Source organism: Chelonia mydas, chromosome 1 (genome assembly GCF_015237465.2).
Source record: "Chelonia mydas isolate rCheMyd1 chromosome 1, rCheMyd1.pri.v2, whole genome shotgun sequence".
Taxonomy (NCBI): domain Eukaryota; kingdom Metazoa; phylum Chordata; order Testudines; family Cheloniidae; genus Chelonia; species Chelonia mydas.
This window is the reverse complement of record NC_057849.1, coordinates 110,057,918-110,079,194: the sequence shown is the minus strand read 5'-3', so window position 1 is coordinate 110,079,194 and position 21,277 is coordinate 110,057,918. Positions and strand designations below refer to the sequence as shown.

The window sequence follows — 21,277 nt, the reverse complement described above, 5'->3', positions numbered from 1 at the left end:
TCTGCTTTGGGCAGGCCCCATAACTCCTGAAGAGTTCTGTCCAATCCAGTGGAATGGAGGCGGAGTTTCTTTCGCCTTTATCTATGCTGACATGTTTACTGAACAGCTGTGCTTTTCTCAGATGAATACTTTCAAAGCTGAGGAGATGCAAATCTTTAGAATTGTTACAGTTTGGTACTGAGGAAACACACAAAGCCCTCCTTTCGAAGTCCTCATTGTGACGTTTGCTCTTGACTTGAAAGAAGACAAAAAAAGAATCCTATACTAAACCAAACATATTATTAGGTAAGCAGTGGGAAGTTTTATCTAGAGCAATAAATCCCTACTAGGAGAAATCAAGATTATAGGAGGAGAGAACTAATTCTGCCTTTTATCATGCCCTGGACAGAAGTAGCTTATGGGAAGTAGGAAGCTGTGACTGTCATCCACTAGACCCATAAGGGAGTAATAAAATAGTGAACAAATATAAATAAAAATAAAAACCATACAAATAAAGAAAATCAATAACTCAGTTACACAAAAACAGTCTTTAAGAAATCAGCTCACAAATTAGAATTAGCCTGAGATATAAATTGCTGTACAGTCTATTCAATTACATATACACTTAGAAATTTATACTTACGAGAAGGAAAACAGGTATAGTTTGAATTATATACAAAATCTATTAATACACAAAAATTTTTGTGAAACAGAGTTTACATAACTGACACAACCACAAGAACAAGGAAATGAAAATTTATGCTACCTAACAATACCTACGCTCTACTTCTCCACTCTCAGGCCCACAACTTACCCATTCCCACAGCCTTAACGCTGTCCCTTCAACTTCTCATATTTCGCATGCCTTTTTACCAAAGTACCCAACACTAATAGTTGTTCGTTTCTTGTATTTGGCAAAGGAAGTGCTGAAAGTCTGGAACCCCTAGTGAGGGAAAAGATAAGATTGTGGTGTGTGGTCTGAGGTGTGTTGTATTACTTTAAATGGAATAAATGGGCCCAAAGGAATCAAAGATGTTAACATTAACAACCTTTCCTGTTTTAAACAAGGCACAGGGTTCCACGTACAGAGACCTCAGCTTGCTTAGGAGATGGCAAACACCATTACAAATCCTTTTAAGCTTTTATTAAAGATACAGAAAAAGAAAGGAAAACAATTAAAGCGTTTGAACTGTAAAGTATGAAGTAAAACTTTCATGTTAACAGTATCCCTTTAGCTGTAGAGAACGTTTAGAAGGAAAGAACCCTGCTTGACTGGCTCTTAGATGGTATTAAAGATGGTAATAAATGTACTTTTGAGGGTGGGGGAGAGAAAAAGTTAGTTAGGATGGGCTGGAGCTGTTGCTGAAGTCTGTTCCTGTTTCCTAAAAGACCAAACAAGACAAATACACACAAGAGGGGAGAGAAAAGAATAAAGAAGACAGAAAATGTAGCTTCTGTGTTTGTTGCTAACTGTCCCTTTCAACCTCACTTCTGGAAAAACATAAGCACAGTGTTTGAATTGCATTTGTGCGCGCTGCAAAGTAGCACTGTTCAGTTTACTGATCAAAACAGTTGTACCTCCATATTAATCCACTTGGTGCTGGATGAATGAATCCATGGTCCAAAAATATTTATACTGTAGTTACATACTATAGCCTTGATCCTGCAATCGGATCTGTGCAGGCTTGCCCTTCTGGAGCTCAAAAGAAGTTGTCCAAACTCTGCACAGATCCAGTTGGAGAATTAGGGCCTGTATAATGTGTCAGCATATGTGCTGTTAATATTCTGATATAAACTAAATTGCCTGAGAGCTTTCTATGGGAAAGTTCCATGACATGAAGGTGACTATGAGTGGAATTGGCTGATGAAAGCGTGCCAAGGACATTACTTGTGAGGTAATTGTTACATGCAGAGTCTGGCTAGAGAATTTGTGCACTGGATTAGAAGAGTATCATAAGCGAAAGTGAACAAACAATTTCAAATGAAAAGCCAAAGACATTTTTGGGAGGTCACCTGTGGATTTACTGTATTCACATGGTCATTAGAGAAGCCAGTTTGCCAAGGTGCTGCCTGTTTGACCATAACAATTGAAGCCTAGAAAATACATATCCATAATTCCTGTACAAATACACTCTCAATAACGTAACTTCACCAGCTATGTATTCCCCATAAATAATTCAAATATCTGCTATCTTACACTGTAGGTTTGTGTAATTTCATGATTGGCGTCCTGAGAAGTGAGAGTCATTAACACTGCACATCCAATAAAAATACTGTAATGAACTTGGTGGCTCATTATTTGGCACTGTGTTAATCCCCAATATAACATCCAGCCAGTAGAGGGGTCTAAGACAGGGGTTCTCAGACTGGGGGGTTGGGACCCCTCAGGGGATCACAAGATTATTACATGGGAGGTTGCGAGCTGTCAGCCTCCACCCCCAAACCCTGCTTTGCCTCCAGCATTTTAGAATAGTGTTAAATACAAAAAAAAGTGTTTTTAATTTAGAAGGGGGGTTGCACTCATAGGTTTGCTGTGTGAAAGAGGTCACCAATACAAAAGTTTGATAAACACTGATCTAAGGACAGGAAGGGGAAGTGTTGAGCTGAGGTCAGAGGAGTTCACGAATGAGTCAGAGGCTGCACAGAATTAGTTAGGAGCAGAAAGCCAGAGGCAGGAATCTGGGGGAGCCTGGCTGTGGAGAGAGGGCAAGGCACCATGGGCAGCACATGACTCCTCTGTTTGGGGAGATGGATGGCACCCAGACCATGGGCCCGCCCCCACTCAGCCTCCTCCCCTGAAGCCCTGCCCACGCTCCACCCCCGTCCCTGCTGTTCGCACCTCTTCACCCCCTCCCCTGCCCACCAGCTGGCAGGCTGCTCACCACTCATGTGTGCCTCTTCACCCCCTCCCATGAGGCCCCATGTAGGAGGAGTTGGGACAGGAAGAGGCAGAGCCTCAGGAGAAGAGCGGTAACGGGGCCTGGCAGTGAATCGCAGGCAGGACCCCAGCTGGGACACCCTCCCTTTCAGTGGTGGCATGCTCCAAGGGCAGCATGCTGGCTGTCTGGGGCGGCGTCGCCTCCCCTGGCCTCTTATACCCGCCACCTATGCAAGGCACTTTAGGCATTGGGGCTAAAAGGGTGGGAGCTGGCACGGGAAGCAGCTTGTTGGTGACAAGAGGGCCAGTGGTAGCTGTAACTCATAGCTACTTGGGAGCAGCTAGAAAACAAGGGAACACTGTGTGGAAGGGTCTGAATGCAACTGAGAAAAGGGCTGAATGCTGGTCAGGGGATACTTCAAAACATGAATTATAAAACTTACTTAAATGCTCATTCAAGTTTTCTTGTAAGAAATCAAGCTAGAGTGTGCCAACAAGGTAAGTGACTTGAGTTTATTAGTTTGTTTATTCCCTGCTTTGGAAATATTATCTGTAGATACTTGGGCTTTAGTTTGTATGCAATAGGAATATCACTGACCCTTTGCCACGCATGGTAGATTTAGAGGCCTTGCAGGTAGGTTTCCCATTGGAAGGTAAATTAGTGATTTAATTATAAATAAAAATAAAGAGTTAATTAGGGCATTTTTCTAAGTGTATTTTTTTTATTTACAAACTGTACACAAGTCCTGATTCCTTGAATGAACTGCACACAGGCAACTCCCTTTTGCAGAAACTTCAGGTACAACACCACTGCCCTTTTACCAAGAGGCAGCTGTCTTGCATCTGTTTCTCTCAACTTAAAACACTTCACTGTGCCTTCATCAGTCAGTCCTTGGGAAACCATCTAGCCTGAAGCTGCTCTCTGAGAATCACATGGTCTTCTGGGACTGACCATCAATCCTCCTTTTGTACAACTGCTCTGTAAACACAACAAAATAAACCTCCTCCAAAAAGGTTTTACTGCCTATCAGAGAGTACTTGACACAACTCCCTTTATGACCATCTGGATGAAGTGAAAGTTTCAGCCGTAAACCCAGATTTTTAAAGGTGTTTTGGCATTGCTGCACTCAGTGTTTCAGTGCCTAACAAGATTTAAGCATGTGCAGCAATCCCAAAAACCTTTAAAAATCTGGACCTTAGTGCTCATACGTCAATTCATAACACACATGGAATTAGAGCCTGTTATTTTAGTTAGGTCACATATGCTTTAGTGGGAGTTAAAATGTAAGGGTAGCGCTAGCGTGTATTTTCCTTGATTTAAATTTAGAAGTAGTGTGTACCTGTACATGCGAATAATGATTCTTGTCCTCAAGTGGATGGCGCACTATTAGTAGAATGCTAGGTCTCTGCAAACTTTAAGCCTCCAAACTTCTTGTGAGTAAGGTAGTTGTATCTTAACCAATTTTTAGGTTGTAAAATGGCAGAGTCTATGTGTAAAGTTCAGAGTCACACAGCCAGCTAGTGCAGAATTGGAATTAAAATCCAGGGGTCATAACTTGGTGTCCCCTGCTTCAACAGTGCTTTCTGTTAAAAAATAAAGTAAAATGCCATGTCCACTCATCTAGTTGTGAGTCCAAACCTACTACAATGCCTGGAACTTTCCATTGGGATTATTGGGGAGTTCTGCCTTTAAAATTAAAATGGCAGGACAATGCCAGTAGGTTTTCAAGGTTCTGACAGATGTTTATTGTAGCATCATGGTATTTTACTGTAAACCCAGTCATAAACAGATTGATGCTGTACAATACTTCAACTTGTTAAATGAGTATGCTGTAAGGAATTTCAAAGTTTTTCATGATGCAAAGTAGAAAAAGTTTCTTGCCATAAAGAAAGGTAATGCATTGTCTTGCTAGTCTTTCATAGCCCTATAGCTCTGATTGTGGGGAATAGTCATTAGATCACTGGTTTGAAAAAACTGTTTACATTGAAGTCCTATTGAAATAAATCTGTGTGTAAAAATAATACCTTTAAACAATGCTTCTTGATTTATTCCGTTTCCAGGAAAAGTAGCTATACAGAAGGAAGATCTCCAGAAATACCATAACAGAGACACCTGGTTTCAGCTACAGCATGTTGATGCTGATTCAGAAGTACAGGTGAGATTTCTCCCTTGTCAAGGTATTTTATAATGCCACCATTGCAACTTCTAGAGCCATCTAATTACAGAAAATAAGCTGGCACAGATATGGAAGTGTCATTAATGACTTCAGTTGAGGTTACATTGGTATTTGTAATTAAAGTATGTGTGTGTGGATTTTTTTTTTTTTGAACTGGTGATATAAGGTGAAATTTTGGTCCATTGAAGTCAATTTCACCCATATAGTTTTGTATTGATTTAATTGATTTCAACCCTGACTTTTGTAATTTACCATATGATTAAAGCTACATAAACTATAGGGATAGTGTAAAATAGGATGGCTAGCTACAAAATACTAAAGATCCTGAAGGTTTTACAGATAACTGTTCAGTCTTAAAGGGACATTGTCAACTTGAAAATCAGGGTTACAAGTGCCACCTAAAATTATTAGTATTATTATTATTACACAAAAAAACTGTGTGAAAAGAACATTATTAAGCTTGCAAATTCAAACTCTCAAAAGTTAGGAAGTACCAGAATTAAGACTGCCTGTGCTGGGTCTTAGAAAGGTGGCAACCTTAATAATAGGTGGTGCTGTCCATTTTAATAAATGGAAAGTTATCAAGAAAAAAAAATTGTCTATTTTCAGCTTACTTTGTGCATTTGACAGCTTTCCACATGTTGTCAGTTACACTGATTTCCTATTTAGGCATACTCTCTGTTGCCTGGGAAAACTGTTAAGGTCAACAAGGAGCAGAAAATGCATTATAAAATGTATTGAGAAGTTTGTGTGGGGAGGGGGGAAGCATGCTATTTAGAGAGTGCTCTATCAGAAGCTGGAATCTTAGAAAATTTTAAAAAAGAAGCAAAAATCAAGTTATCCCTCTAACTTCTTTGATATCCAGGCAGCTGTAGATTTCAGGCACACCTTTCTAATGGCTCCTTTTTGTGTCTACTAGACCTCTTTTGAACCAGATTCCATTTTTAAAATAACAGATATTGTCCTTAAATAAGAATTTAATATTGTAGGTTACCTTTGAACAATGAATATGAGCATAGGAGCCCACAGACACTGCGGTCTGAGTACACTGCAGTGTTTTCCTATGCATGGAATGGGGAAATGCTACTCAGACACCACAGTGTGGTATAGCTTTTGGCATATATTGGCTTTTTGATCTCCATGTGCGTGTATGTGTGCACACTGTGTACAGGAAAATGAATGTGTATACTGTGTAGCCATGTGTTTTAAGTGTATGTACTTTGCAGTGAAGCATACTTATACTATACTTTAAAATATATGTAGTTTTGCTTATTCCAAAAAAACAAAGTTGGGTAACCTACAGTTATGAGCATGATGTGAAGGCATTGTCGTAATTGCTGTTCCAGTTCAGTCTGTAACATTCTCTGGTAAAATATTGATCCTTTGTGTGTCTACATCACAGAAAGGCTTTTAAGGGCATTGAAATCTTTTGTTTACTCTTGCTTCTTTCTTCTTCTTCTCACCTAGAAGGCTCTTGTTGCAGTAGTTTTAAAACAATAGATTGTATTAGTGTTTATTTCCTGCAGGATATGAAAACTTTCCTTTATCATTTATCAGATGAAGTGAGCCAATATTTGCATAGTACTCAGCCATGTTGATTTTGCTCTAATATTGACAGCAGTTTGCCTGTGGGAGCTATATTAGACCAAGGAGACTCTCTAGGAGAACACTGATAATTTGTTACTGAAGTTGTGAGCTAATAAAGCAAAGGGTTGTGAAATATTCTAGTTTGAGGATAGTGAGAGCATAATATTAGCTGGAAAGCATGTACTGTTTGTGATTTTTTTTGTACTGCTTATCACTTCCTCTGTTTGTATCTTATAAAAAAAAGTGTTAAAAGCTGTTTCTGGCTTCTGTGATAAGCAGTTATTACAACTAGCAGAAATATGATGAGCATTTGGACAATTTTACCCTGTTGCTTAAACGTCTCATGTAAGGTTTGTTAGAATATATTACAAGAGATTTTTATGTTCCCCACTACAATGGTGGGCAGATTTGGAAATACTCTGTGAGTACTATGTAAGGAGAAGGTAGTCCAACAAAAGGAGTAAAATAAAGGCTGATTTGTACTTGTGGTAGGTGTCTCAGCTGTATCTCTTTTTGGAAAATTAATTTTATCCGTTTGTTAGGGGAGAAGATGAAGTACGGAATATGTTTAACAAAACTGGTGAAAAATATGTGTAAAATGTTTAAGCAATTCATTTTCCTTTGTTTCTCTCTCTCCTCAAAACTGTTGTAGAAATCAGCGGACAATTATTCACACTGAAGCATGCAAAAAAGCCCCTGTAGTGTGCAAACAAGAAGTCCCTTTAGTGTGTGAACTAGCACTTAAATATTCTGGCGATGGTCCCCAGAGCCATAATATCTAGTGGATTAAGCACAGGGCTGGGTATCAAGAACTCCTGAGTCCTAGTCCCACCTCTGTCAGTCAGTGGCCTTAACATGTCTTTCCAGTTTTATATAGCAAAGTTAGTGGATGCTTCTTAAGAGTTTGGTCTACATGACTTGCCTAGGGAGCCCTGTTACCTAATAGATTAGGTTTAAAACTTGTGGAAATAATTACCTAATAAATTCATGGTGGAGCTGGGTCCTAACTTCTGTTTCTAAAGTGGTTCTCTGTAAGTTCAGAGTACTAAAGTGAACCAATGGAAATAAACTCCAGAGTTGTCTTTGTCCCTGGCAATGGACATCTAATCATGCTAGTACTGCATCTTCTAATCCAGATGATTATGAGGACCTGTTGAGTGATCTGGCGGGGTGAGCAGAATTGCACTGAGATAACTTAGCTCACTTCTCTCAGACCCATGATGGTAGGCAGTTGCTCTTCCTTGAGAAAGCTCAATTACGGAGTCCTTCAGGACCCAATCTTCTCTTTTTCTATTAAACATCTATTCCTAATCCTTACCTTTAGGGGGAATATGTGGGACATTATGAACTCCAGTGTGGGAAATATCTAGCTTCACATCTAGTGTAGACAATGTGATAATCCCCATATCTCCGTGCCTGAGAGGAGCAACAGGATGAAGAAAAGTTATGTGAACATAGGCAAGACTGTATTAAAGTTAGTAAGAAGGAAACATTCTGAAGAATTTTCCAAAGCTATACCAATGCCCTCAATTGAGGGTTGCTGAATTCCATTTGTCATGGTGACACGCAGTTGTGGGGTTCTGCTGGGCTCTTTGTTGTGCCTGAATATCCAGATAATGACTGTGGCAGGGAGGCCATGCTGCTTCCTGTTGAATCTGTATTTTGTGATGGTGCTCCATGCATTCATTGTCTCCAGAGGCTTTTGCAATTCACTGAGTTTGGGATTGAAAGTTATGTCCACCAAGAAGCAATAGCTGATGCAAAATACAGCAGTCCATCTAATAAACAACCACTGTCCGATTAGCATATCACTGCTGCTCTGCTTCATGCACTGGTTCTGTCTTCTGGATGAAAAAGCTGGGCCATCATTCTCTGAAAAACTGTTTCTTCGCAACCTGTTACAATAGCTGGGGATTGTGGAGCTGGCAATGCATAGGGTGTAGCATGCATGAGCCAGACATTTAGCATGTCTTTCACAGTGGAATTGCTTCCTTCCAAAAATCACAGCAGGCGCAACCAGAATTTTCCTAAGGAGGGGCCCATGTTACCTACCAGATATCAGAGGTCTCTACAAAAGGTGTATGGGGTTAAAAGTCTATATTAGTACATGTTACACAGAATATTAAAGTACAAAATCTAGGTGTCAGGGCGCGAGTGCAAGGATGTCGATCACATTCTCTACTGAGAGAGGCTGACTGCGATGCACTGCTAGTAGTGCTAATCCAGTGAGCCGATTTTCTTCCACTGTTTCTGAAATAGCTCCAATTACCTCAGCTGTGTTTTATCATTGAACAGAAGCACATCCCAAATTGGAGCTGGCATTGTGCTATTCTGTATTATTTTTTGTCCGTGTCTTCACAATATTGCACATGTGACAGCCTGTCCAATGACCGTCTCTCAAGGAAGCTGCTATTCTGTGTAAAACAATGTTTTTGAAATTTGCATGTGCAAATAATTTCTGCTTTGCATGATGGTCCCTGTGTGGATTCCAAAAGCGGGTACGCAAGCGTGCCATGCACCGGAGCCAGAACTGTTCATAGTAATGTCTGTTGACCCACATGTGCATTATGCATCAACCGTGTGGTGTGTCCAAGGCTTTAAGAGGCTGTGTGGGTCAACACCACTCCAGTTCCTTCTTGCCACCATGTGGCCAGAGTTGGAACCTTGGTTCCTCGGTGCTCTTAGCTTGCTGAGAGAACTGTTCTTCACTCATTGTCTGTACATAGTTTTTTCTCTAGTTGTTTATAGTTGTCCGTTAGTTCTTAGTTAGATAGGTTATCTTTGTCGGACTTCTCCCCTTGCAGGGATTCCTTCCCCAGCCCGAGGACTATGCCCAGGCAAGCTGGCTTCAAATACTATCCCTTATGCCCATGCTCCTTCTCTGTGAGTGATGAGCACCAGTGTTGTCTCTACTGCTTGGGTAAAGCCCATATTGCCTCCCGCTGCTCCATCTGCCGCTCCTTTCCAGCTTGAACTAGTGAAGCCAGGGAACTTTGCCTCCGCAAGTTCCTTATGGAGGAGGCAATGTGCCCACATGCACAACGGGATCCGGAGCCCGTGGATCCAACGGCCCGATGCTCCGCACCAGTGGTGCGCACCTATCTTGGTCCTTCCCAGCCGGCACTGACAGCACCACCACAACTGACCAAGACCCATTGTGCTCATAAGACGCACAACCATGGGCATAAAGGTGGCTCCCCAACTAAGACTGCCTCTAAAGGCAGCATTGCCTCCCTGAGCTGTGCTTGGTCTCATTAGAAGTCGCACGTTGATCTGCATGCTCCGGCATCGAAGAAATCCCACTCAGACCATAAGTCGAAACGCCGTGCTCCATCAGTCCTGCCATCAGCTGCAGTGACTGGTCCACCACCGTCCACTCTGGCTCCGTCCACTCCTCTGGGACTGATTGAACTTGCACATCCGGTCCTGCATACACTGGGACACCAGTCCCCTCTCACGCCGACAGCTGAACTATTGTTACCGTATGATGGCTCCCCTCCACGCTCCGGGCCTCCGCTTGCTCCCAGACTGCCATCTCCCACGGATGAACCGCTTCTCCTTCAGCCTCCTCTTCCGCTCTGCCTCTCTTCGCCGGGCCCTTCCATGGAGGAACCTCTCTTGCTCCTGGACTGTCTACCTTCAGTTTACCCCACACCGCCAGCTCCGGCTGTCCCAACAGCTCTGCCCTCCGGGACCCCTTTTCTGCTTTTGAGTGGTCCTCCAAACTAGATTCTACCTTCTTGCACACATGGTCGTATAGTCCTGAACTATGGCGCCATCCATATCTATACCCTGTCAATCAACCATCTCCTTCGCCGTGTGGCTACGGCCCTCAACCTGACTGTGGAGGACATACAGGACCCCCAGAACCAGTTCCTGGACAAATTGCTGCCCCCCTGACCTTTCTGCAGCACCCTGCCTATTCGTGAGGCCATTTTACAGCCAGCCCAGACAGTCTGGCACCCCTGGCTTCTTGTGCTCCTACTCCCAAGTGGGCAGAACATCATTATTTCATCCCCTCCAAAGCGACTCACTTTCTTTTTACTCACCGCCGCCTAACTCTCTTGTAGGCCACATGACAATTGAACACACCAGACAGCAGCATTTTAAATCTACTTCCCCCCGAATTGTGCCACCAAGAAGTTAGACCTGCTGGACCACAAGGCCTACTCTTCTCCGGGCCTCCAATTCCGAATTGCAAACTACCAGGCTATCCTTGCCACGTGTGACTTTCTCTTGTACTCGAGGTTCGCAGACTTCAAAGCCTTCCTCCTTCTGGAGAAGCAGCAGGACTTCCACCAGTTTCTGGATGAAGGCAAGTTGGTTGCCCAGGTGACTCTCCAGGTGGTGGTTGATGCTGCTGATACTGTGTCCTGCTCTCTGGCATCAGGAGTTGTCCTCTGCTGTGATTCCTGGCTACAATCTAGCAGATTTCTGAAGGCGGTTCAGACTACGCTTGAGAACTTCCTCTTCCATAACAACAAACTGTGTAGAGACAAGACTGATGAGTCCCCATGTTCCCTTATTTACTCTCATGCCATCCTCCGATCATTGGGTATATAGCCCCAGCCCCAACCTGCAGGCAACAGAGGTCATCCTTCAGATCCTGCCCTTGTGCCACCTATCAGCCATATCCTCAGCGTCCCCCAGAACCTTCTCAGTATCACCAGCCTGCTGCCTCTGCCGCTTCTGCCATCCCACAACCATCCTCTAAACAGTCCTTTTGACTGCTTCCCCGAGACTCATGAACCCTCCTCCCAACCCGATTGTTTTCAGATGTCCTCTCGCCCTTTTCGCACATCTGATTACCTCAGATCACTGGGTGCTGGACATTGTTCATCAGGGCTACCTCACAGAATTCCTCTCCTTCTCGCCCTGTCATCCTCCTGTGGAGCTTTCAGGAGATTCCTCCCAATACCATCTTCTTCAAGAGGAAGCATGTGCCCTCCTCCACAAGGGTGCCATAGAATCTGTTCCACTGCACTACCACGGCCATGGTTTCTACTCCCCTTACTTCCTTGTACCGAAGAAGGGAGGTGGTGTCCGTCCCATTTTGGATCTTCAGTTGCTGAACTAATACATCCACAGATTCTGCTTCCGGATGGTCACACTCCCCATCAGCACCCAGTCACTTCCCCCTGGGGCCTGGTTCGCGGCTCTTGATATGAAGGATATCCTTCATATCCTTATTTCCATGTGGACATCCACCCTGCTCAAGGAAATTTCCTCAGCTTCATGATGGGCTCATCCCACTACCAATTCTGGGTCCTCTCTTTTGGGATTACCACTGTCCCCTGTGTCTTTACGAAGGTTTTCACTGTTGTGGCAGCCCACATGCATCACCTGGGTCGCTCTGTGTTTCCCTACCTGGACAACTGGCTCCTTGTGTCACCTTCCTGAGCTCACCTCCTCACCACCATGTGGACCCTGCGCACCCTCCTTGACACCTTGGGGATCTGTATCCAGGAAGAAAAATCAGTCCTCACCCCTACCCGCATGCTTGCTTTCATAGAGGCTCACCTGGACTCTGTCGCAGCCCAAGCCTTTCTTCCCTCAGACCCTTTTGCTGCTCTCACCACTCTCGTTGCGTGGCTTCATCGTCGTCCTTGCACCTAAGTCCTTCAGTGCCTCCTCTTCCTTAGCCATATGGTGGCCTGCACTTCCATCATGCCATATGCCTGCCTCTATATGCGTTGCCTTCAACTGTGGCTCCACTCTGTCTACGATCCTCAGTCAGACAGCCTCGGCAAACCAATCTTGATCCCTTCCTCTGCCATCACCTCTCACCTGGTTGTGCAACCAGTCAGCGGTCTTAGCCAGTGTCCCTTTCACATACACCGCTATCCCATATCACCACTTCACTCATTGGTGCTCATCTGGACGGTCACATGGCTCAGGGCCTCTGGTCGCTTAGGGAGGCACGGATGCACATCAGCATCCTAGAACTCTGCGCTGTCTGTCTTCCCTGCCAAGACCTCCTACTCTGCCCCCACTCGCAGCATGTTCAGTTACTGTCTGACAACATGACTGTGGTTTTCTATATCAACAAGCAGGGTGGAGCCAGATTCTCCTCTCTATGCAAGGAGACTTGGTGCCTCTGGGATAGGATCACATTGCATGCCGTTCACCTCCCAGGCACCAGCAACTCCCTGGTGGACATGCTCGGCTGTTCCTTCCGTGTCACCCAAGAGTGGGAACTCCATGACCCCACTCTCTGCTATCTCTTCTGGGGAACACCACACTGGGACCTCTTTTCGACCCTGGATAACTACAAACTTCCTCTCTTTTGCTCCAGGGGTGCTCTCAGCGAGGCCCTTTTCTTCCCATGGATCACTGACCTCTGTTATGCCTTTCCATCTGTCCCTTTGCTTCCCCAAGTTCTGCATAAGGTCTGCTGTGACCAGCCAGTGCTCATTCTAATTGTCCTCTCCTGGCCTCTCTAGTATTGGTACACAGATCTCCTTCACCTCTTTGCTCACCCGCCAGTCCTTCTTCCGGTCCTCCCAGATCTCCTCATGTAAGCACACAGCTGCCTGCGTCACCCCAGCCCAGGCCCTCTCTATCTCATGGCTTACTATTTGGATGGAGTTCACGCATAGATGACTCCTGCTCTGCCCCAGTCCGTGACATCCTTATGTGTAGCAGACGCCCATCCTCTCAGGCCTGTTTTCAGGCCAAGTGGCATTGTTTCACTATGTGGGCGTGCCATCAACATCACTCCATCAACTCCACTTCTATTCCTGTTCTCCTAGACTTCCTCTTCCACCTCCACCAGTCAGGCCTCTCCCACTCCTCCGTCCATGTGCACCTGATGACTATGAGTGTCTTTCTTTCCCCTGTGGATGGCTTCTGTGTCTTCACGCACCGAACCACCTCCCACATCCTTCGTGGCTTTCTCAACACTTTCCCCATCGTGCATAAACCTATCCCCTCCTGGGACCACAACCTTGTTCTCTCTCCCCTCACTAAGCCACCCTTTGAACACCTGGCAATCTGCTCCCTTGCCCACCTCTCCATGAAATTGATCTTTCTTGTGGCAAGTACCTCAGCACAGTGAGTTAGAGAACTCGCAGCCACGATGGTGGATTCACCATCTTCCACAAAGACAAGGTCTCCCTCCACCTCTATCCCACGTTCCTCCCCAAGGTGGCCTCCCTGTTTCACCTCAACCAGTGCATGCACCTCCTGATCTTTTACACTAAACTGTACACCTCTCCCGGTGAGCATGCGTTCCATGCTCTCTGTGTTTGCCGGCTTTGGCTTTTTATCTCCAACGCACCTGCACCTTCCAAACATCTCCTCTTCATCGCCATCGCGGAGTGCTGCCAGGGTCATGCCCTCTCTTTACAGTGACTCTCCAAGTGGATCACCCATTGCATCATGGACTGCTATACTGTCTCCTGAGTCACCTTCTCTCCCAGAGTCACGGCCCACTCTACCCAGGCATATGCTGCAATATTCGCCTTCCTGGCAGATGTTCCCTGGAGTAATATTTGTAAGGCAGCCCCTTGGGCTTCTGTTCACACCTTTTCCACCGAATACGCCATCACCCCTGCCTCAGCGTCAGATGCTGCTGTCAGTCAGGCCGTCCTTCAGACTGTGTCTTCTGGTGAGACTTCACGCCCGCCTCCATCCTGACCGCTGCTCGCTACTCTCCCACGTTTGGAATCCACATAGTGACCGTCACTCAAAGAAGAGAAGGTTACTTTCCATAATTGGAGGTTCTTCGAGATGTGTGGTCCCTATCTGGATTCCAATCTCGCCCTCTATCCCCTCTGCTCCAGGCTCCTCTGCTTCCTGATAAGAGGAAACTGGCGCGGCGTAGATCTGCACAGACTCTTAGAGCCTCAGACGCACCACATGGTCAACACACAACACACATGCAGGTCAATGGACATTACTATGAACAGTTCCGGCTCCGACGCATGGTGAACTTGTGTACCCACATTTGAAATCCAGATAGGGACTACACATATCGAAGAACCTCCAGTTACAGTAAGTAACCTTCTCTTACATGTGCAAATTAGATTGCTTGGATTAAGGTTTTATGGCTCTGATTTATGAGATAAGGTTCTTTAGGCTTCTGGGGTGGAAGTTGAGGATAGCAAAGGCTAGTAAACTGATTTAAAAAAGATTGTGTATGATAGTGTTGTTCAGAAGATATATAGAATTATCTGCTGTGTTAGACATTACTAGTTTAAAAAATAACGAGCCCATTGTGCAGCATCTGCATTCATTATGCTCAACTCCCCTCTTTGCTAGGTGCATGTAAATAAGTTCAGCAAAGTTAATCATGGGCAAGTTTCAAAATGCCTGCATGTGCAATATATTATAACCACAGGCTATTCAAAAATTAGAAAAAGAAGAAGCTGTTTCCAGTTTTATATTAACTTTCTTTCCACCGCACCGGAAATAAATGGGTGTGACCCTTTCATCTCTCAGAAGTGGCTTTCAGGTTTCTCTCTTTTAGTTGTTTTGAAGAGATAAGAAATATGTTTTGATGCAGTTGCAGGATGACTCTGAGTTATATGCTCACCAAGAGTAAATTTCACAGAACTAGATTGTGTAAGAGAACCAGGGAAATGGAACCAGTTAGTGACTAGATCCTTCATTGTGACAAGACTTCTGTCTGTCCAGATTTGCACTCAAACTTCTAAGCACTGAACAGCAATTTTATTTTTCTGGTCTGTTTTTTACTTTTTACAAGATAGACTGAAGCATGGTGTGTAATGAGAAGCACCTGTTCTTGATAAGAAATTTCCATTGTTTCAAAATAGAATACTTGAATTTTATGTCTGAAGAATGGTCTGTCTTGGAAATGAAAACCAGGCGCTAAAGTCCTCATTACGTACCTGTCCATTATCCTAGGGAGAGCCCCTTCCTAACTTCCTACCAGTGCTGCTGTGAGGGGCGTTTCAAGCTCCTGGAGTCCAGCCACTGCCCTAATCTTGGGGTCTCTAGGCACACTTGCATAGTGCAGACCTATCTGGCACTCCCTCCAAGTGTCAGAACCTCCTGTCCAGACGCTAGCCTGTCTGGACGCAGCACTTGATCCTTCAGATTTCCTGGTACTTAAACATGCCCCTCTCCCAGAGCGCCACCCGATGTGAAGCTTCTGGTTACAGTTTAAGTCTCTCTGGGGCACACAGAAGTTGTGATGTAGTCAAAACGCACACTTTGCCCAGTCTTAACATCTTTATGCTCTTAAGTACAGATCATACAAAACAATAACTATCTGAAACTGCAACATCCCTCATTTTCTATCTCACTCTTTCCTTGTGAACTCTTGACGAACCATCTTGAGCCCAGAAATGTAGGGAGGCAGGGTGTCTCCTGCCTCAGGCAGGCTGTCACGTGGTCTCTCCCTCATGAGAAAATGGACCCCAAAGCAGACTAGCCTCTGCCCTTTTAAAACCTTTAGCCCCCATGTGTCAGGTGGCACCCTTGCCATTTTCTCCATATGAGCAGAAACTCTGTCAGTTGAGTTTGTTGCCAAGACGACTTTCCCCTGCATACCCTGTTTTTCTGGGCAAGGACCAATCTTTTGTCTACAGTGAGTAGATTTCCAACGATTGGGTGTTCAAGAGTCATCTGCCCTCTATTATTGTTCTTTTGCCACCAGCCATGGATACCATACAGACCAGCGAGAGAGAGAAGGCAAAAGGCTGCACGTTCCAAATGGAGTTTGCAGCCTGACAGGCGCAAAGGTTCATAATCTTGCGCAGATTCCATAAATTCTATAGACATATGCCCAGTTCATCACGGTACCATGTACAAATATTTAACTAAAAGGAAAACACATCTATTGGCAGGATCTGAATGTATTGAGATGCTATTCCTCTTCCTTAAGAAAAACAGGAAACAGGAAAGCTAACATTGTGCTATTTGAAGATGTTTTGCAGTTTCTTTGCAATTGGGAAATATCTTATTCTTATCTATTAAATTGTACATTTGGAGACCAACCAGATCTCCGCAAGATGCCCAGCATCTCTAATTCCATAATGAAGTGTGCTACAGCGTGTGTGCCTGCACCCTCAACAGGCTGGATTTGTTTTGTTACAGACCTGCTGTATATGATGTAGGCCATATAGTAAGATCTCCTTTGCATCCCAAATTATGTCCCAATATTTTATTTTGTGGGTGCAGTTCAACCATAAGTTCAGTTATGAAATAGCTAGGGACTGGAAGTGGAGTCCTCATCTAATCAAATGACCCGCCCAAGACAGACTATTAGCTCAGGCTGGTGAGCTCCAACAGGAGAAAATGTTTGGCTATGGTTGCACGCCTGGTTGTGGTAAACTGGAGTCCAGTTTCAAAGCCTCTGGTGGCAGTGGCCGTGCTAATTATGGGAATTCTGAAAACAAAATGGAATGTTTGATATTCGGTCATTCTTCTGTCCATACCAGAGATACTCTTTTTGTTTCTTTGTGGAGCTCTCGGCTGAGTTCTGGACAAAACACTGTATCAGTGGCTCTCTTCTGATATTCTGAAAGTCAGGGAGGAGTTTGTCCCCTTTGGCTCTTCCCTTGTTTTCTCTCACTCGCACAGCTGAACTGATTTAACTTTTTTTTCTCAGAAGAGGGAACTGCATGTGGTTGACCCCTGAGCAACTCTCTGCTTAACTAGTTTGTTTCCACTGCCAGGCACCGAAGTTTGGGAAAGAAGACATGCAGACAAAAATAGTTTAGATCCCTATAGTGAGCCAAGTTTCTGTGGCCAATGATATTTATAAAGTGCCTTCCATTATATTTTATGAAGTGGAAATTTCTGCATATAGAGAAGTAAGAACACAAGAAATTAAAGGGGCAACTTGTCAGTGCAGTCTAGCCCCAAATATCTCCCTTGCCTAAAAATGAAGTATGAAGGCTTTTGGAAAATTAATTAAATTGTACAGTTACAGCTCAATCTCCCAAATAGCATCTGTAATGAGGCATTCAATTGATAAATTCTAAATGTGCTTTTCTAAAAATTCTTTAGGTTGTAATTGCTGTGACAGCACAGAATTTGGTACTCTGGGATATCAAAAGTACCAGAAATTTCTCTCTACCAGTGGTCTGGCCCATAATAGGGGTATTAAGTGGTGGTTTAAAGGTATATTGCAAGATTCTGAAAACCTGTCAATATTTTATATTCCAAGAGGTTAGACTGTGCATGCCTTTATATTATCTATTTAGGGAGGCAGGATGAGTTCAGTATTTAGTGTGCTAGCCAGGGAATCGGGAGACCGAAGTTCAGTTCCCCACTCCAGCGCAGATTTCTTGTGTGACTTTAGACAAATTGCTTAGTCTCCCTGCACCTCAGTTTTACAAATCGGGATAATAGTACTCCCCTACCACACAGAGGTGTTGGAGGATTAAATCTATTAAAGATTGTGCAGTGCGGTTACCGTGATAATGGAAGTCATATAAGTACATAAAGAGAGAGAGAGATTTAGAAACTTTTTCAAAACTGCTACTTACATGAGTCCTTAGCCATTTGTTCTTTAATTCCAGCAGTTTCTGGAGACAGGCACATCCCAGAAAGATGCACACCAGGTTTCAAAGTAGTAGGATCCAAACAATAGCACATAGCAGATCCTAAAATCCACATTTGGAAAGTCAAGTGTGGAATAACTTGTTCTGAGTCTCTCTCTCTCCTTGTGTTTGGATAGTTGAAAAGCCCCATTATTATTAAGTTTTCTATTTGTATAGCGACTTTAATCTCCTGCAGTATTTCACAAACACCACCACCATCCTGGTCAGGTATCAGAGGGGTAGTCCTGTTAGTCTGGATCTGTAAAAGCGGCAAAGAGTCCTGTGGCACCTTATAGACTAACAGACATCCTGGTCAGATTATAAGTAATATATCCCTACTACTATATTCTTATTATTCAAGCATGTAATTTCTATCCATAGAGATTCTGTGGTACGGTTTGATTCATTTAAGATATTTACCTTATTTGATGCTATGCTTTCTTTCATGTGTAGTGCCATTCCCCCACGAGCACAGCCTATTCTGTCATTCCTATATATTTTGTACCCTGGTTCAGTACTGCTGTGTTCCACTGATTATCATAGTTCCATCAAGTTTCTGTGGTGCCTGTTATACCAATAGCCTCATTTAATACCAGGCACTCAAGTTCACCCATTTTAGTATTTAGACTTCTTGCATTTGTATATAAGCACTTATAAAATTTGTCACTTTTTAGCTGTCTGCCATTATGTGAGGTAATCACATGGGACTTTTTCATTCGACTGTTCTCTTTTCAGTTCCTACCTGTACTTTGTCAACTTCCATCCTAGTAAGCAGGAAAGGATATAGAGAATCTCCGTTAATAGAGCCTTCCCTACGGGATCTCTCTGTCTAAACCGTTTGCTCACCTGCACCTGTCGGCTTTCCCCCAGCCCTTAGTTTAAAAACTGCTCTACAACCTTTGTAATTTTACATGCCAGCAATCTGGTTCCATTTTGGTTTAGGTGGAGCCCATTATTTCTGTATAGGCTCCTCCTTTCCCAAAAGGTTCCCTAGTTCCTAATAAATCTAAACCCCTTCTCCCTCCACCATCATCTCATCCATACATTGAGACCCTGCGGTTCTGTCTGTCTAACTGCCCCGGCACTTGGAACTGGAAACATTTCAGAGAATGTTACCATGGAGGTCCTGGACTTCAATCTCTTACCTAGCAGCCTAAATTTGGCCTCTAGGATCTCTGTCCTACCTTTCCCTGTGTCACTGGTATATGTACCACGGGCACTGGCTCTTCCCCAGCACTACCCATAAGCCTATCTAGGTGTCTGAAGAGATCCACAACCTTCGCTGCCAGTAGGCAATTCACCATGCAGTTCTTCCGGTCATCACAAACCCAGCTATCTATATTTCTAATGATCGAATCCCCCATTACTATTACTTGTCTCTTCCTAATAACTGGGGTTCCCTCCCATGGAGAAGTATCCTAAGTGTGAGAGGATACCATGATATCATCTGTAGGGAGGGATCCAACTATGGAATCATTTCCCTCCACTCCACTTTGATGTTCTTCTTCCCTGAGACTTCTATCCTCCTCAACAGCACAGAGGCTCCCAGACTCAGGGTGAGACCACTCTACTGTATCCTGGAAAGTCTCCTCTATGTACATTGATCAGTCTCCCAGAGCTCCTCCAGTGCAGCCATTCAGGTCTCCAGAGCCCACACTCAGTCTATGAGGGCCATGAGCTCCTTGCACCAAATGCACACATATACCACCTGCTCACAAGGCTGGAAATCATGCATGTTGCATTCAGTGCAATAAACTAGATAGCCCCACTCTGCTGCTGGACTTCTGCCTGCAGTCTTTTTACTCCTGCAGGTTTGTTTGTTGGGTTTTTTCCCTCTGTATTACTTTTGAGCGGGGGGGGGGGGTGTAATTTATTGCTCTAAGTTTAGAGAATGTTAATCAAGTGTATCTAGCTCTCTCCCACTCCCTCTCTAAACTCCCTCGCAAAACTCCTCTGGTCACTTAGGAGCTGGCTTTTTAAACTCCTCTTCTCCCTGTGTAGCTCCCGCTCCCTGGTTAAGGGGATCAAAGCCTTGTTAAGAAATTCTCAGCCTTGCTTAGCAGGCTGCTAGGCTTAGCACACAGCCCCCAAACAAACAGACCACATTATATACTTCAGTCAAGCAGCAAGCATGTGACAAACTCATACGAAGGGCCACATAGTCGCTCCTCCTTGACCTGGAGAACTCTCTCACAAAACTCCCCTTAGCTGCTCCTCTTCGCCTTCTATATATGGATAGATAATGAGAAAATTTTCAAACATGAGTGTTCAGTGTTAGGCGTTTAAATCCATATTTAACTTTGGGCACCCATGTTTGAAAATGTTATCCAATATTTTTGTTTAAAATTAACAGTGATCATCTGAACATTCATTCTTTCGGTCTAATTTTTTTTTCCAAAATATACTTTTAAAGTAGGCCACAGCAACACAAACACTATTGGTGAAGCACTAGACAATGACTTTCTTTAGACTGGTGCTTTTCAGGCTTCAGTAGGTTGGCTCCCATTTTTCAATTAGGCATATGTCCGAGTCCTTTGTTCACAAGAGTCCAGGTGTGGCCCAGAGGTTTTTCTTGTTCATCAATGATTTTTAACTCTTGCCTTAACAATCACAGTAAGTAAAAGCAAAACGCAGTTCCATGTTTGAGTTAGCTTAGACGTTTTATAGTCTGTGCTTGACCATTGTATGTTAGGAGCCAAATTCTGATAGCACATAATCTAACCTAGGAAAATCCACTGGTAATTGTCCCTATGATATTTAGCTCTGAAAAATGAATGATGGTTCTGGGGATGTTTATTATGGGGTCTCACCATTTCATTTCAGCTGGTAGAAGAAGCCCAAGCTAGTAGGGCTCAGCTTTGCAGTAGAAGATTATTTATAGGATAAACTGTGGTTTATGTGTTTTTTTTTTCCTTTTTACATACTGTATTTAAAATTAAACCACAAATTTACAACTGCTGGAAACATAAGATGCATAAGTATATAATTTTGGTTGCTTTACATCTGTCTTTTGATATTTCTCAGTCTGTAGTAACTAACAGTTACATTTCCAGCTGAATTAAAATGGTCAATGAAAGGTTTTACCAGAGTCATTTAAAAACAGTACCTTGTTCTATTTTTTGCTTTACAAGTTTATGGAATTT

At 43.7% G+C, this 21,277-nt stretch overlaps 1 protein-coding gene across 2 annotated transcripts in view; it reads left to right on the top strand.

The window, feature by feature from the left end:
• Window positions 1-21,277, top strand: part of RASA3 (RAS p21 protein activator 3) — a 254,071-nt gene that overhangs the window by 157,701 nt on the left and 75,093 nt on the right. For both annotated transcript variants that reach the window (XM_037897369.1, XM_037897364.2), the window contains exon 4: window positions 4,919-5,013. In XM_037897369.1, coding sequence (XP_037753297.1) covers window positions 4,919-5,013 — 95 coding nt within the window. The remainder of the gene's footprint in view (window positions 1-4,918; window positions 5,014-21,277) is intronic.